At 55.0% G+C, this 17,668-nt stretch overlaps 1 protein-coding gene across 1 annotated transcript in view; it reads left to right on the forward strand.

The window, feature by feature from the left end:
- KCNQ1 (potassium voltage-gated channel subfamily Q member 1) overlaps positions 1 to 17,668 on the forward strand; it is a 333,009-nt gene that overhangs the window by 98,481 nt on the left and 216,860 nt on the right. The window contains 4 exon segments of the mRNA XM_043972032.1: positions 9,433 to 9,543; positions 9,665 to 9,760; positions 12,959 to 13,081; positions 14,208 to 14,352. Of these exon segments, the coding sequence (XP_043827967.1) occupies positions 9,433 to 9,543; positions 9,665 to 9,760; positions 12,959 to 13,081; positions 14,208 to 14,352 (475 nt within the window).

A 17,668-nucleotide genomic window follows, 5' to 3' on the forward strand; every position in this document is an offset into this window, starting at 1 on the left:
TTCCCCAGGGGACCCTTCTGCCGGTGCCTTCTGGCAACAAGGGCAAGCCTTTATGAAGCGCCTTCTGTATGTAGGAGGTGGGGAGATACAAAGTGAAAATTTGACAGGGCATAGCCTCAGGGACAGCTCACAGTCCAGACCCACAGAGACCAGGTGGTGTGGGGGAGACAAAGCCTCCAGGCCGGGGAGGGCAGAGTGAGCGTCCCTGGGGATAGGTTCCTTCCGCCTTCCACTAACAGGCCCCTGGGGCCTGGGCCTGGGATATGTTTGCCACAGGGCAGAGCCAGGGCTCAAGGCTGAGTAGAGTCAGAGCTGGGAGGGGCCTCTCTGGTCCTCTGTCCTAAGCCAAGCCCAATCATTTTACAAATGAGAACACCCAGGTTCAAAGTGACTTCCCCAAGGTCACACAAATAGTAACTTGCAGAGCCAACATCCCAACCAGGATCCCTGGAGAGCTTCAAGTCCAACAGTTTTCCTTTCTATCTATCCCCCTTCTGCCTTCTTGTGCCAACTCTGCCAGTCCCCTCCCTGAGACCGGGCTTGCTTCTCCTCAGACAGTGGCCTCATAACCCCTGACCCATCCCCCACCCCCAGAAGAAAAAAAAAGAATACCAGCCTTCGAGTGGTCCCCCTTCCCTTCCCTTCCTCCCTCTCTGTCTGAGCCTCAGTTTCCCCCTCTGCAATACATAGGGTTGGGCTTGGACTGTTCCTGTTTCAGAACCTGGCACGTCTCACAGAAAGATAATCAGGAAGGAGATCGTGTCTCTGAAAAGAATGTGGGAAGAACTAGCTCTGATGAACCAGGGTTGACTATTGAGTGGGAATATTAAAGAGTGTGATTATTTTTCAGCATCAACATGTTGTGTTTCCAAAAATTGATCTCATGCTGGGACTTAAAGAACTTGTCTGTTGATGCAATAAGGGGGAGATATTAACTGCATCCTTTACAAGCCACAACACAGTCATGATCATAACCAATAAGGAAATAGGAACAAAAGATGCAGACGTAAATGGTGGTCAATGGAAAATGTCAGACTGATGAGTTCTCCCCGAAGTCCACTGGGCTGCCTCAGGGGGCCGGGGGGCTGCCCTCATTTTTTAGCCAAAGGCTGAGGGCTCACGGCTCAGGGGAATGGTGGAAGGCTTTCCTTTTCAGGGATGGTTTGGTGTGGAAGGCCCCCGAGATCGGCCCCGTGAGCACAGTACCTTTCCTGATTCTGGGGAGGCCAGGAGGTCAGTGCAGCTGTGTGCTTTCCCACCCTAGCAAGCTAAGAGATGTTTTTCCTGCTCCCACCCCGCTTGTCCCTTTGAGGTTTTGAATTTTGGGGAGTGACAGTTTTCCACCCATTAATGATGCCTTCTCTGCAGCTGTCCCGTGCGGGGGAGCGGCTGTGGGGAGGGCTTGGTCAGTTGGATTCAATCAGGCTATTAATTTGAACCTCGAGTTATGGGACATTTTCTCACTCCTTGTCAGAGGAGCACCTCAGGAGAAAACAAGCCCAGCTGACTCCAAGCTGGATTCCATTTGTAAGAACCCAGCCAGCTGCGATTCAGCATCTTTCCCGGTTTCTTCCTGGGCTGGCTCCGTGGGGAGCGTGACCCCTGGCCATCTCTGCACTCCAGCTTGCACTGGGGTCACTGGCTGACAAGATGAGGGGTCCCTCAGGGCAGCAGAAGGACTTTGGGTGGAGTCTTCCCTCTGCTCCTCGTAGGTCTGACCTGGACGAGTCACCCCACAGCCTCAGTTTCTTCATTTGTAAAATGGACTGCAGGACCTCTGATGCCCCTCCTGGCACTGGCCCTTCTCATCCCTGGGTTTCCTTTCTCCTCAGGAGCCTTGAACGCTTTCTAGGCCTCTTCCCACTTGGACATTAGATTGTTCCCATTGCTCTGGTTGTTTCTGCAGGTCAGAACTGGGACAAAAATTCCAGCCCCCCCTCCAGATGAGGATGGGGGCCCGGGATGGGGCAGGAGGAGAGGAAGAAGAAGCTTCCTTAGCGTGATCCTGAGTTCTTGGACTGACCTTCAGAGGCAGCTCCTGGGGGCTTCCCCAGAATCGGGGCAGGCGGGAATGAAAGCGGGGAGCATTGGCCGAGAGAGACTCGGCACCCTCAGGGGCTCATCTGAGCCTGCTTTGGGTGACCCAGCCACTCCCTGGTACACGGGGCCTGACTCAGTGGGCAGCGGGGCTGATTCAACATGGCCAGCAGGCTGGTCCCCAGCCCCCTCTTCCTCCATTACTTTTCTTTCAGCCCTTTCTGCCTTTCCTTGGCCTTCTCCCCCATCTCCCTTCCTCCTCTTCTTTACCTCCTTTCCTTCCCTTCCTTTTCCTTCTCCTCTTCTCCCTTCTACCCTCCATCCATTCTCCCCATCGGTATGAATGAATGAATTTGCTTCCGGGGCTCTGGGGCTGATGAAGGAGCTGGGATCCGACAGCCTGGAGCTTGTCAGTCTTTCTACCGAGCCCCCTATTTCACCACTGTAAAATTAGTATCTCTCTCTTTAGAGGGTTATAAATTGACTATAAAAACTCATTCTTCCCTGAAACTTGGCAGCCACGGTGGGGCCCCACAGCCGAGGTGGTAGAACCGTTACATTTGATTTTCCTTTCACCTTGGGAACAAGACACATTTGTCCGTTTAGAGTTATGAGCAGAGAGAAAATGTTCTTTTTATCTGCGTGCATTGCCGAGTTGGTGCCTTGTTCAGCTTCAACGAGCTGGGAGAGCGAGAGTTGCCCAGCCCACTTTCACATCTTTGTTTCCAAAAGTAGTGGGAACTCAGCTTTCAGCGGGCCCCTCGAGCCCCCGGGAGGTCCTGCAAGGCCTCTCGCCCTCAGAGATCATCCTTGGGCATGGCCCCTCCAGGCCTGTGGGCAGCAGAGATGGGCAGATACCACCCCTGCCCTTTCTTCCATGTCATGGGGATCTAGTGAGCCCTGGCTAGGCTGTGCTGCAGATAGACCCCGCTTGCCTCCCTTCCCAGCTATGGCTTTCTCTCATGAGCTCATTTTCCGTTAGCTACAGTGGCCTGAGCAGCCTGGCCCCTGCCTCCCTGCCTTCCAGGTGAGCCCAGCCCCTAGCACCACCGCAACATCATGGAGATTCCATGGAGACAGCGACAGGAGGTCATGTGATGGGGGAGAAAGCAAGCTCATTGTGTTAGGAGCCCCTGCCCCTCCTGAGAAACACAAGAGGGGCCACCCAGAGCATCTCTAAGGCCCCTCCCAGTCCTGGAATTCTGTGTTCTAGGTTCTAAGGCTTCTACTCAGATATTCCCAGCTCTCATACTTCATGTTCTAGATTCTAGGGCCCTCCTCAGCTCTGGCATTCTGTGTTCTAGGTTCTAAGGCCTCTGCTCAGATATTCCCGGCTCTCATACTTCATGTTCTAGATTCTAGGGCCCTCCTCAGCTCTGGCATTCTTTGTTCTATGTTCTAAGGCCTCTGCTCAGATATTCCCAGCTCACATGCTCCATATTCTAGGTTCTAGGGTCCTCCTGGGCTCTGATAATCCAAAAAATTCTCTCTCTCTCTCTCTCTCTCTCTCTCTTGTTTGCATAGTAGATATCCATTGATTTTCTGTTCAAGAAAAGAGGAGACACTTTCTGACATTTTGCGGGGCGGTCCCCAACACATCCGTGTGGCCTCTCTCCCCCACACAAATGGAGCACACCTTTTGGGTCCCCTCCCCAAGGGTGCTCCCGGGGGTTCTTAGCTCCCACAGGCAGGTGTTGCCGTCACCTTAATGAAAAGCACTCTATGGGGGAGGTCTTTGCTCTGTTACCAAGGATTTTCTGGGCAGTCCCAAGGTATGGTACTGAAACCAGAGGACCGTTGGAAGGGGCAGATGAATGGAAAGTTTGCACGTTCTCCTTGGAGGCAAATGAGAATGGTCACCTTTATATAGTGCTGGCTGTGGGACCAGCACCTGCTGAACACTCATTCGGTCCTCACAACAGCCCTGTTATTACCCCCATTTTACAGATGAGGACACTGAGGCAGACAGAGGTGAAGTGACTTGTCCAGGGTCACACAGCCAGTGAGTCTGAGGCTGGATTTGAATTCAGAAAATGGAGAAATGAGTAGAGTTAGCTTCTTTCATGAGACCCAAGGCCATGAGGAAGCTGACCCAGGTGGTCTCTGAGGCCCCTTTCTTGGCATCTCAGGCTGTGTGGGGATAGGAGTGAGCAGGGAACAGTTTTGCTGTTCTTTGCCCTGGTCAGGCCACACAGGGACAATTGGCACCGTAATTTAGGCAAACTGTGGCATGTCTAGATGAGGGGGGTTAAGATGGCAGAAGATTGGAGGCAGTGTTTCCCCTCGAGAGGTCTGGGGACGGGGTGGGGAGCACGGCAATTGTCCTCATCCCCCATCCCCCATCCCCGCCTGCCCAACCTTTAGCACAATGCCTGGTGCATAGTGGGCACTCAGTGTGGATGGGCGGGCGGGCGGGTAGATGCATGAATAAACACTGCATGGACTTGGCTGGGATCAGCCTTTTATTGCTGTTTTTGGGGTAATTGTATCAGGAGCTCTGTGTGTTTAATGTCTTTCCTCCACCATCTTGGCTCTGCCCCATGGGGATCAGCCTTTTTCTGTCCCCAGAGGACAGAATGAGGAGCAGAGGTGGGAAGCTTCAGAGGGTCAATTTATCTAGCTTTGAATAGATTCCCTAATGAGCCACACTGAACCCTGGGGAGGGGCTGGCCACCTCAGGAGGTAGCTGGTCCCTCTCCCACTGAGGCTGGATGACCCCTTTTGGGGGCTATTGTCAGGGAATCCTTGGTCAGGAGCTGGTTCGACCAGGTGGCAGGCTCCTGCCAGTGCTGAAGACCCTCTGCCTCCCCACCCTCATCTGTGGAACAGACTTCCACTTTTTAAAGGGGAGGAGACCCAGGCTCAGCGTGGTCCCAGAGGGAGGCCCCCAATTCCAGCTGCAGACGCCCCTCTTCTTGTGCACTTGGGGCCCTCCGTGGGCCTGCGCCCACCCCAGTAGAAGGCCCGGGCCCCCTGATGGGCCAGGGTGCAGGGAGCGGTCGGGGCAGGGCGTGGGTGGCCGAGCGGGTGAGACAATTCAGTTTCCCATGGTTCGGGTCTCTGAGTCTTGGCCAGGCTCGGCCTCTGGGAACTTTCCAGCCCTGCCTTGGCCCAAAGGCTTGTCGGGAGCACACACTGCAAAGACAGCAAGGCTGCTCCCTGGTGGGCTGAAGGAACGCCTCATTAGGCCTCGCTCCTTCCCAGAAAGTCTCCTCTTTGGGCCCAGGCCTGACCATAACGAGGCGGTTGGTTGGGCTTAGTTTCCCGACATGATCTTCGCCAAGTCCTAATGTGCTGGTGTGGACCCCAGCTCCCCAGCCCTGCTCTCCCCACCTTTAACCCTGTCTCTTGCCCACTGACCGTTGGGCCAGACTCGCCTATCCATGTACAGTGTCCTGTCCTCACCTGTCTCTTTGGCTGTCCTGGGGGCTGATGAGAGAACGTGCCTGTTTGTGCTGTCTGGCCACTCAGGAGGCTGACTTCCTGAGGAGTGAGCCAGCTGCATTCATCTGGTGGGCTGTACCTCTGTCAGGGGGTGTCTGGTGGGGTACCCTGCCTTGGTAGGTGAGGGCAAGGTGACTGTTGAACCCGTTTCTACCCTAGTGTCCGTCAGTGATATTCCCCAGGCGAGAGGGCATCTCAAGGCGATGTCGTGGCCCCTGCCTGGGGGTCTGCAGTCCCCATGGCTCATTGTTGGGCATGCTGGAGTGGGATCCTTGCGGGCTCTGTTCTTTCTTGCGCTACCTTCTGGGAGTCCTGGGATCCCAGCAGCCAAGCGGTCTGTAGCTGGGAGGAACCTTCCGGGTCATGCAGTCCAGCCTCCTAATTCTAAATGGTAAAGAAGCCCAGACAAGGAAAATGACCATCCTAAGAGACCATTAAGTGTCAGTAGCAAAGCCAGGATTTGAACCCAGGTCCTCTGACTCATCCTTGTGGAGATCTTGGCTCACTGTGCCCACACATAGTCTGGGTGCTGGTAGGATTTGGGGTGTGAGGTTCAGTGACTTGGCAAGGAATCTGGCCACGGTGTCCCTCCCCTTCTATCAGAGCCCGAAGGGATGAATCAGGCCCCCCCAGGGGAGGCTGGCCTCTGGATTCATGGGGTTGTTCCTCACTGGCCCCTGCAAAGACTGGCTTGGAGGAATGAGGGGGTGGGGCTTGACCATTAGATTGTAAGCTCCTTGAGGGCAGGGAATATGTGGCACACAGAAGGCACTTAATACATGTTGATTGATTGGCTGTCAGGGAGACCATGTTGCCTCTGTAATTCTTGCTGTCCCAAAGTAGAATGGGCTTCCCCTCCACAGAGGCCCTTGTCAGGGATGTCTTAGATGAGGGGCCCCTGCCGGGGGACAGCTCAGGCCTGAGGGCTCTGAGGTTCTGCCAGCCAAAAGGACTCTTTGGTCCACAGTGATGCTCCCCTGGTCACTTCTGGACTTGTCTGGTGGGGGCCAGAACATTTCCAAAGCCCCCAACTGGAGGAGTGGCCTTCGGGTAGCCTCTGTCTGGAGCATATGGAGGGCCAACCAGTGGGCACAGAAGGGGTCTCTGGGGGGCATACTTATCACTGCTGCTCCTTTCATGTCCTCTAGGCTGTGAGTTACTTGAGGACAGAGTCAAGGCCCCCTAGATGCCCCCTCATCTCTGTGGCCTTTACCTAGTGGCCACAGACCCCACCCCATTTCAGTGGTAGTGAATACCTTGCACCCTGGGCATATCCTTGCACCCCTCCTTAGGTAGGAGTCCCTGGTACTGGCACCTTGGCCCTCTGGGTATCCTCACAACTCAAAAGTCCTGAACACTGGGCTGGGACACAGCTTGGACCGGCCTTCAAGCCTCCCGCAGCTCAGCTGCCGCCTGCCACACAAGGCATTTCCCGACGTTTTTCTTCAGCCCCGGCCCAGGTGTCAGCCCTCCCTCTGCCCCTCTTCAAATGGTTTCCTAGGAATTTGTTTGCTTTTCTGTGTAGATTTGTGGGGGGCTCCCTTTAGAGTCTAAGTCCTCTAAGGGAAGGAGCTACCTCCCTTGTGCATTTATGCCCCAATACCTGTGCAGTGCCAGACACAGTAGGCACTCAATAAATGCTGATTTCACTGAACTGAATCCAGTCCGGCCTAGTTTCCTTCCTTCCTTCCTTCCTTCCTTCGGGCTGTGGCCAGGAAGGGTGAGTGACTCCCCAGCCTTGGGGAGTTTCTGCATCCCATAGTCTGAGGCCCGGGGGCCATGAGACTTTAGGTATTCCCCTCTCTGGGCCTCAGAAGCTAAACCGGCTGAGTACCAGGATACCTTGTAGCTCTTTCAGGGCCTCAGTTTACTCATCCGCAGAATGGGAGGGGGGCATAACCTTTGCCCTGCCTCTCTCTGAGGGCTGTAGGGAGGATTCCTTGAGACAATGGGCAGAAGGTGTTCTGTGGCAAGGAGGAGGAGGAAAAGGCAGAAGTAGAGGCTGCTGGGAGCTTCCTCAGGACACCCCAAGCCTGCCTGGGTCTCCTCCTGCCTTCCCCACCTCAGCCCCCAAGCAGGCCCGGAGTCTGAGCCTGACCCCGGGCTGGGCGGCCTCCTGGCGACCCCCCTTCCCCTTGCCTGCAGCTGCAGAGAGCAGCAGGGTCTGGCCCATCCCAAAGGATCCAGCTTCCCAAAAGAAGGAGGAAAAAATGCAAAAGCAAAGCATTTTCTCAGGAAAAGGGCGGCCCGAGGAGGGAGCCAGGGCAGGGGCCCAAGGGCTCTGCTCTCTGCAGGGGCAGGGGGAGAACAATGGCTGCCTGCTGGGGTTCCTGCCCCCCAAACCTCCCACCATCAGGCTTTGATCCTTCTGCTCCCAGGCCCCTGCCTCCCCTTCCCCCTCTTTCTCCGTGTGACGTCTGTGGAGGGGCCAGGGGCCTACAGAGACCTTGCAAGGGATGAATTCCGTGTTCCAGCTTTGTTTAAGCTGTAGATGAGCGTGGGCCTGGGCTCCCTTCCCCAGAGTGGGGTGTACTGACCCTCTCTGGAGGGAGGATGAGAGGGGCCATCAAGGCAGGCGGGGGGCGGGGCTTCCCTTTGGTTCTGGGAAGGAACACGGACCAGACACTTCTTGGGGGAGTGGCCATGGCTAGAACCCCTTCAAAGACTCACCATTTACTGTCGGGGAGGGCTTTGGGTAAAACCTCCACTTACCCAGACCTGAGCTTAGCTCCACACTCCTCCACACCCACTACACAGGGGGCAGGGGGCCTAGGCTGTGTGTCATGGGCATCCGTCGGAGATCTGTGAGCCCCGGCATACCCAGGCCTCTCCTGCTGGGCCTTCCCTAGAGCTCATCCAGGTGCCTGTCTGCCCTTCAAAGTGAGCGCTGTGTGAAGGTCGGGGGTTAGTTAGGCTGGGGGGCAGGGCCAGGCCTCGGGTGCCCACCAAGGGGACAGCAAGGGGACTCAGTGTCACAAAGCGTCTGGAGCTCTGACCTTATTCTACAGGGCAGGCCCGAGGTCTTTCTTCGGGCACTCGCAGAGCCCCAGCAGCATGGCCGTGAGGAACACGCTCACAAGAGCTGGGTTCAGAGCCAAGCTTAGGATGCTACATAGGCCAAAGGCCCACTCCCAGATGCCCACAGGGGTCGGGGTTCCTGTCTGTGTGTTCCCCAGTATGGTGTAGCACCCGTGTGGAACAGGCACCTTTCAAACAGTGTCACTGGTGGGGAGGGGAGGCATTGAGCGGGGACCGGAGCCACAGAATCAGACTCTATGGCTCCCCCCGTAGCATGCAGGGATGGGGCCCATGGCCTGAGGGTAGCCTCAGCTGTCCCAAGGAGCCTGGCACAGAGTGTTGCCAACCAGGCTGTGTCTGAGATGCCCTCACCCCTGGGCATCACCGGCAGCCTCCCCCTCACCCCTGGGCATCACAGGCAGCCTCCCCCTTACCCCTGGGCATCACAGGCAGCCTCCCCCTCAGCCCTGGGCATCACAGGCAGCCTCACTTTCATTTTCACACACGGACCTCTCAACTCCCACCACAAACCTTGGACCTGAGGGGCCTGGTGAGTGCTCAGGCAAAACCCCTCCTACCCAAGAGAATGAAACAAAGACTCTGGTGGCCCACAGGCTGGTGGGGACCACTGGCCTTCCAACCCCATGAATGGTCCTGGGCTGGCTGAGTGCGGGCTGAAGCCCCACGGGCCCTGTGCTCTCCTTGGCTTCTCTGTGTGCCTCTCAGCTGTTCTTGGTGGCATGAAGTGCTCAAAGGCCACCCAGTTGTTGCGCTAGAATGGTTGGAGCCCCTGTGGATCACCAGCAGGCGGGTTACCCCCTCCCTCCCCTCCTCATCCTCCCTGGTCCCCGGCGGTGGGGGCGGGGCTTTGTGGATCCGGAGCTTTCCCTCTGTGCCCTGCTGACTGGCACCTTCTCCCCTTCCTCTGTCCAGGTGACCGTCACCACCATCGGCTATGGAGACAAGGTGCCGCAGACGTGGATCGGGAAGACCATCGCCTCTTGTTTCTCAGTCTTTGCCATCTCATTCTTCGCCCTCCCCGCGGTATGTCACCCCTGCTCTTGGGTGAGGTTGGCAGAGCCCAGCATCGGGGCAGCCTAGGATGCATCTGGCTCTTCCAGGGCAGACCCTGAGCAGCCAAGACTCATGACCTTCTCTCCTGCAGGGGATTCTTGGTTCAGGCTTTGCCCTTAAGGTGCAGCAGAAACAGAGACAGAAACATTTCAACCGCCAGATCCCGGCTGCCGCCTCTCTCATTCAGGTAAAGCACCTTCACCCCTTCACAGCTGGGCTGTGGGAGGCCTAGGAGAGGCCTAGCCCAGGAGGCAGGAGGCCAAGGAGTGACTGGCCTTGGGCTGCAGCTGCCCGAGGCTGGCTACTTTACCCAGAGCTGGCAGCCCTGCCCTCTGCACAAGGGATCCCCTCTGAGGTGTCTGGGGATGCTGGGGAAATGCCCCCGAGATCATAGCTCAGGATGGTGGATTTTAGCAATGGAGGAGCCTGAGCTGGGGGAGGAGGGGCAGAAACCCCTCGGTCCATCCCGCCCCCTCCTGAACAAGAAATCCTTGGCCCCCCTGAGTGTGCTTCACCAAGCAAGGAGCAGGCCTGGAGAAGCATTCCTCTCTGGTCCCCTGACTACAAAATGAAGCCCATCCCCAGCGCCATTTTGGTATTTCTTTGAGGAGCCCTTGGGGATGGGCCGAGGTCATTCAGTCAACCAATCCAGGTGACTGGCAAGGCGAAGCTCTTCCCCGACCGGGTCAGGTGACACTTTCCTTACCCTGCCATCCCATCTCTGAAGCCCAGTGTCCGCAGTGATGGGGAAGGAGGTCCTTGGAATGCCAGAGGCCTTTCAGAATGGCCGGCAGAGCGAAGGAGAGCAGCGCTTCGTCAGGGGCCAGATCATTAGGCTGACGGCCCTGGTGGGGGCGGCACCCCTCTAGAGCAACGTGGAGTGGTCGCTAGCCTGAGTGTCCTTGAGGTCCCACCAAAGCTGCCGACGGGCCCGTGTATCCCACGTGGCAGGGCAACCCAGACCCATGTTGCTTCCTGGGGCCAGAGATCCATCTGGCCAGCACTGGCCCTGGTGCCGGCTCCTTGGTGTTGCTGCCCCCGCCTCTGGAGACTTTCCAGGGAACAGTGTATGGGCCCGGGCCCACAAGGGCCTCCTCAGAGACACTCCTGACAGAGGAAGGCCAGAGAGCAGAGGTCCCATAAGAATAAGGGGGCAGCCCAGCCCAGGCGCTCTGCCTCCTGGGCACCTCTGTTATCTCTCAGCCTGACTCTCCCTTTCAAAGGCCATGACATCAGACATGGCTGGAGAGCATTCCGGCCTCCCTCCCCTGGGGGGAGGCCTTGGCCAGGGCCGGAGTGGACAGGTGTTAGTCCCTTTGAACTTGCCTTCCGAAGACAGATGGGGCCCAGGTGGCAGCCCCGGGGCAAGTTCAAGGTTGTGGCCAGAAGGGAAGCCACCAATGTTGGTCATTCAAAGATGGATGTTTGGGCTGAGGATGCAAGGAAACAGGAAATCTTAGAGGAGACATAAAGCTGTGACTGGAGGCAGAGCAGGCTAGGGCACCGAGGACGCATGGACGCACGCACACAATCCAACGTTCATGCGTGAGAGCCCCTGGAGCACCCTTGATGTCTCCTGAAGGGGGATGAGGGAGGACTTTGGGAGAGGGCAAGGGAAGCTGGAGGCGTTCCTCAGAGGTCCAGACCTGGTTCTGGCTCTGCCCACACAGGCCCACCCTCTGCTAGGGCAGCATAGCCAGGTGGCGGAGGTGTCACGGGGAGACTTCTGCTGTCTCAGTTTCCCCAGTTCATAGGCCGAGCACAGGGGCTTTGGGGCCCACTGTTTTGTTGGCTCTCAGATCTGGGTTTGGGGGGAGAAGACTCCCGTTGTCAGAGGGTCTTGGGGGCCTCTCATTAGCAATAACCAGAGGCTATGCCCTTCACCCATGGGCAGCTGGGGTAGAGGAAAGAGACAAAGCTGAGGACCTGCCGTTCTGGCCACATGCGCTCGCCTGCCTCAGCTTCCTTTTCCTGTGTAAGACACCACCATCCTCCTAGTCCAGTCCTATTTGAGGAAATGTCTGCTCTGTCCCAGGTCCCACACCAGGTGCTGGGGATCCAAGGCCAAACAGCCATTCCCTGCCCCTGGGCACTTGCATTCTCAAGGGGAAGTGAGGATATGGTGGGCACACACAAAGGGAGGTGAAGAAGTGGCTGAGGGCATCATGGGCTCTCTGCAGAAGGTGGCACAGGAACTGAGCCTCAGAAAAAAACTATAGCCCCTGAGAGGTAGCAGCCTTCCCGGTGTGGAGCTGGGAGATTGAGGCTAATGTGTCTGGAAACCTAGAGTCAGTGAAGGGGATTCGGGAGAAATGAATGACTGAGCCAATGAAATGGTGTCTCCAATGTCCAGGGTGGGCTTTGTGTGTTGGGAGTGTTGGGGATGTCAGGGCAGTTCTGGTCAGCTCTGCTTCTGAGGGCCCCTTCCCAGGTGAGGGGAGGGTCATCTGGGTCAGACTGGGGCTCCCACACCATGGGACGATATTGGCCAGTGTTCTTGGTCTTTCCTCCTGCACAGACACGGGTCAGAAGGATGCACAGATGCTTCTGTCTAGAGCATCTCCCCCAAAGAACTCTGTTCCAAGAACATCAGGATGCTGTGTTTGTAACTGTAAAAACCCAAAGTCCAAACAAACAAAACAAAGCTGGAGGCAACCCAAATGTCTAACAATGGAGTGACGGTCAAACAAATTGTGGTGCATTCATGTCATGGAATATTATAATGCAATTAAGACTAAGTGTGAGAAACATAAAGAAATCTGGTATGACCTTTATAAAATAAAGCCAAGTCCCAACAACAACAACAAGCAAAGCAGACTAAGGGCGACATGGTCCACCCTGACTGTGACCACAGGAGAGGGAATGTAAATGAGACTGAAGGGAAAGACAAAGAAGTCTGATGGGAATGGAGTCCAGGGTGGGGCTGAGAACTAGGACATTTTATGCATTGAACTTAATTAAGTTAAATGTAAATAGTTACAAAGCAAGTTTAATTAGTTCCATTGCTGTTTATTATTAAGTTTATAATGTCATTAAAAATTCTCTGTTGTTCCCAAATTGTTACCTTTACAACCATCCATCCACCCCTCCATCTATCCTTCATCTATCATTCTATCTATCCATATACCCATCTATTCCTCACTTAGCATTTTATCCATTCATCCATCTACCCATCTCTCTTTTATCTATCATGCTATCGATCCACCCACCCATCTAGACTTCCTTGATCTATCCCTCCTTCTTCCATCCATCCATATATCCCTAGTTACTTCCTTGCCATCTATCCATCCATCCAGAGAAAAGAAAGCCTGTATAGGTGCCTTGAACAAAATTGAGTTTCTAAAGATTCAGGAGGAACAGATTTTTCCTTTGCCAATGATTTCAGACAGCCTGGAGATGCTATGCAGCTGAGAACCCCGATTCTTCGACGTGGAAAATTTACATCAGAAAACCTGCCCGAAATTATCACCTGTTGTCACCTAGTCCCAAGCCCAAGAAATCTGTCATGGTAACAAATCTATTCTCCTCTCCTCCTGGTGGGGGCTACCCGACCTTCTTGTCCAAAGTGGGTCAGTTCTGGCTTTTGTTCTAGGACATAGGTTCTATGAGGGAGGAGGGCGGATGAATGTGTCTGTATGTGCAGATATAGGCACACCTTGCGTGAATGTATTCAGTGCTGCTGAACGCTTTGGGAAACACCAGTGGGGGACTTGGCAATCCTTGTCCCACTCTTCCTCTCTGCTCCCTCATGCAGAAATCATCCGTTAATCAGCAAGTGACTACTATGTGCCTGGAACCACACTTGGTACAGGAGATATAAAGACACAAGCAAAACAATCCTGCCCCCAGGAGCTTGTAACAGGAAACAAGATGTGTGTTATTATGTATAGGTGCACATAAATGAATGTGTTATCTGTCCTTCATCTTTGAAGAGGACCAATGACACCACAGGTGATGTCTTGGCTTGCTGTGAATTGGATTTAAGTGAGACCAAGTTGTGCAAAGTCATCAGCCTAACTCTGTCTTCGCAAGTCATTGGAGTCCAATGGCAGGACAAAAGTCAAGATGGCATGTATGTGTCTATACAGAGAGAGAGGAGAGAGAGGGAGGAGAGAGAAGAGAGAGAGAAAGAGAGAAGAGAGAGGAGAGAGAAGAGAGAAGAAAGAGGAGAGAGGGGGAGAAAGAAGAGAGAGGAGAGAGGGGGAGAGAGAAGAGAAAGAGGAGAGAGAAAAGAGAAGAGAGGAGAGAGAAGAGAGAGAAGAAAGAGGAGAGAAGAGAGAGGGGAGAGGGGAGGTAGAAGAGATAGAGGAGAGAGAAAAGAGAGGGGAGAGAGAGAGAGAGAGAGAGAGAGAGAGAGAGAGAGAGAGAGAGAGAGAGAGAGAGAGAGAGAGAGAGAAAGAGAGAGAGAGAGAAGAGAGAGAGAGGGAGAGGACATTTCAGTTTAAAATATCTAAGAGGCCAGTGGTGAAGTGATGCCAAAAAGTTCGGGTCTGTGAGTCATGGGCAGAGTGAGCCTATGGAGAAGCATGGAAGGGGAAGAGAAGAGGGCTGAGAGTCAGCCCTGGGGGCACCCGCTGTCTTTGGAGGAAGGTGACTTGAGTCTCCCTAGCTCATCTGGGTCTCATGTTTTTTAGGTAAAGAAGAAAAAATTCAAACTGGAAAAGGACAATGGGGTCGGCCCTGGAGACAAAACCTTGACAGTCCCTCACATCACTTATGATCACATAACAGAGGAGAGAAAGTCAGATCAGTTTTCCATCGAGGGATATGAAAATTCTGGTAAGAAATGCATGTAAAGCCAGATTCGGAGAGAACAGGAGGGCCAAAGGCCAGTCTTTGAAAGCCCAACCTCCTGCTTGGCCTCGGCCATCAGAACCAGGAGCCGTGGTTGGCAGGATGGAAAGAGGAAATCCTTCCTCTCCGTGATAGCCGATTATCTATGGAGTGGGCTTCCTGGGGAGGCAGCTCATCCCACTGACTGGAGGTCTCCAAGCAAAGACCCAATGTCCATTTGTCCCACACACTGTCAAGGAGACTTGCTCAGGGTCTTGGAGGAGCACACAAGGGGAGATGGGCACTTGTGTGCTATAGCTGGATGGGGTTCTGTCGTGTCCGCAGGGCCAGGGAGAGGAGCCCAAGTATCTGCAGACTTTCTTCTTTTCTTTGGAAAATCAATCAGAGCAATCAATTCCTTTATCTGTAGTCAGTCTGCCTCTCCCTCCACCCCTTCCCCCCTCTGTCTCCTCTCTCTGTTTTTGTCTTTGTCTCTCTCTGTCTCTGTACCTCTCTCTCTCTTCCTTTTGGTCTCCTTTCTTTCTCTCCTCTCCCTCTTTCTCTCTCCTCTCCTCTCCTCTCCTCTCCTCTCCTCTCCTCTCCTCTCCTCTCCTCTCCTCTCCTCTCCTCTCCTCTCCTCTCCTCTCCTCTCCTCTCCTCTCCTCTCCTCTCCTCTCCTCTCCTCTCCTCTCCTCTCCTCTCCTCTCCTCTCCCTTCCTCTCCTCTATTCCTCCCCTCTCCCCTGTCCTCTCCTCTCCTCTCCTCTCCTCTCCTCTCCTCTCCTCTCCTCTCCTCTCCTCTCCTCTCCTCTCCTCTCCTCTCCTCTCTTCACTCCCCTCCCCTCCCCTCTCCTCCTCTCCTCTCCTCTCCTCTTCTCTCCCTGCTTGTCCCCTCCTCTCTCTCCTCTACCCCCCTTCTCTGAGCTGAGAAGTGGATGATGGGATGGGGTGTCAAGCCCCATTTGATGTTGCTTTATCTTTGGCTGGCTGGTTGTGTGAGCTCTGGGCTCTGGTTCAGAATGCCAGTCACACCCATCCTGCTTCAAGGAGGCAGGAATGTTGGTGAAAACCTTTGTTTGGGTGCGAGGAAAATATTTACAACACCCTGGCACGGTAGTAATCAGCATTGTGCAAATGTTTGTGAAAACCTCCACATTGGGCAGTCTTCTGCCCACAAAAGTCACAGATCGACATGTTTTGAAAACATCGGGCTGTCTTAACAGCCCAAGCCGAAATGTTTTGTGTGGGTCCTCGCCATTGAACCATTGGCTTCCTTTTGGAAATCTTTGCTAATGAGACAGTCATTCCTTTGGATTGGATGAGTTTAAAGCTTTTGAGGAGCAGGGCAGAATGGAGGTGCTGCTTGGCAGAAGGAAGCTCTTATGGATTCAGGGCTGTGGACCGGACTGTCTCCCCTCCACCCATTTAGCCTTTGGACCAGAGCTCTCTCCGTCATGCCTGGGGCTACCGAGGGTGTGGCACCAGGATGTCCTCCTAACCTTGGTCTGAGGGTAGACTTGAGGCCTGCCCCCACCTCCTCCCCCATCCTCTTCTCTCTCTGTTTCCCCTCCTCCTCTGGGTTGGCCTTTGAATTCCCTCCCCCCACAAACTCTTCCAAGCCCACAGGCCCAACAAGCCAGACAGCGGGCAAGAAGGGCTCCCTTTGTGGGCATGGCGGGTGCTTTTGTGTGCCCATGCCATCCATGGCCACCCGGGGCCCCAGGGGACTGGGGAGACCAAGCCTCCATCTGCACACATCTGCTCCCAATGACATTCTCCACTGAGGGCAGAGAAGCTGGAAGTCCTCGCTCCCTTGCACCATTGCCTTCCTGCCGGACAAACAAATCCAATGTCAGAGCTAAACATGGTGAAAACACTTGTTAACAGGCTGGAGACCCCCGCAGCCATACCTGCTGCCTTCTCTGACAGGGTTCGGTTGTGGGCCCTCAGCCGTCCGTGGGGCTCCCCAGATGCACTTTCCCTAGTGCCCACCCAGCACAAAGGGCGGTTTTCTTAACAAATGCCCCAAGAACCCACCATTCAACATTCATCAAGTCCCTCATTCTTTCCATGCAAATGATGGTGTTTTGGAAATGCTAATGCATAGATGGAGGGCACAATGCAGAGGCCTTCTGGGAGGGAGAGAAGAATCTCCAGAGATCTCAGTGAATGAGGAACAGGCTGGAAGGACGGGCGTCCATTCATGCCATTCGGAGTTATGAAGTTGCTAGTGTCGCTGACGGAATGTTAATGATGCTGCAAAGACAGACCAGGCTGGGCGTCCTTTGGGACATGAGACTTCCCTTCCCTTTGTCCCTGGTACCCTCAGGGTACTTCCTGGCCCAGAGAGAGGCCGGCCCAGTGGAAGGCTTGTTGTGACCCTTGGGGTCCCTCGTGGACTGTGCCCTGGGAGGCTGCCATCTTGACTCAGGTCATGACATTGGGCTCCCAGAATATGGCTGCCCTCTGGAGAGGGTGGGGCGGCCGGCCTGGCCTGTTTAGCAGGGCTGCCATGGCTGGCGCTGCTCCTAAATGGAGCCGCAAGCAGGAGGACAAGTCCTGGGGAGCACATGGGGCAGATGTTGGAGACCCGCCCCCCCCCCCCCCGGGAGCCAGCTTGTCAGGTCGACCCCCTGGTGCTCAGGGCATTTAAAATAGCATTACCTTGACAGCACATCTCAAGCGTTCAGTCAGTAAACATCCCCGAAGCACCTACTATGTGGCAGGCACTGTGCCGAGTGCTTTTCTATCTTCTGAACTGTCTCTAACCTTCAGGGAGCCTTGGAGCCAAGATGCCAAAATTCTAGGCCCTGCCCAACAACCAAGACGCTTGATGTGCTTCATCTCACAGTCATCACATAGAGTCAGAGGTCCCTGTCCTGTCATGTCAACCTCACGGCCTGTAGGGATGGTCAGATGTGGCTGGGAAGGGACTATGGCTTTGGAGGTGGGGGCAGAGTTTAAATCCTGCCTCACTGTGGCACTTCCCAGCCCCGGGTGTTTGGCCAGCATGAGCCTGGGGAGAGCCCTGCTTTATGGCTACCCAGCTTGGGCATGTCTGTCTGTGGCCCTGGCTCCGTCCGTGTGGATCTGGGCACATCCTTGTTCTTCTTCCCTGGCCCATACAGGCCTAGGACTGAGTCGACGAGCCCCAGGCTCCTTTGTGGTTTGGGTGGCAAAGGTGCCCCTTCCTGGGGTCCAGGCCCATGAGCAGGGAGCTTCATCTGTGATTCACAGTGGGGACAGAGGGCCCTTGTTGCCCACCTCAAGCCCAGTCCGGAGCAGGGGGATGGCCGTTCTGGTGCTTGGGTAGCTGTCCGGCT

Source organism: Dromiciops gliroides, chromosome 6, assembly GCF_019393635.1.
Source record: "Dromiciops gliroides isolate mDroGli1 chromosome 6, mDroGli1.pri, whole genome shotgun sequence".
Classification (NCBI taxonomy): Eukaryota; Metazoa; Chordata; class Mammalia; order Microbiotheria; family Microbiotheriidae; genus Dromiciops; species Dromiciops gliroides.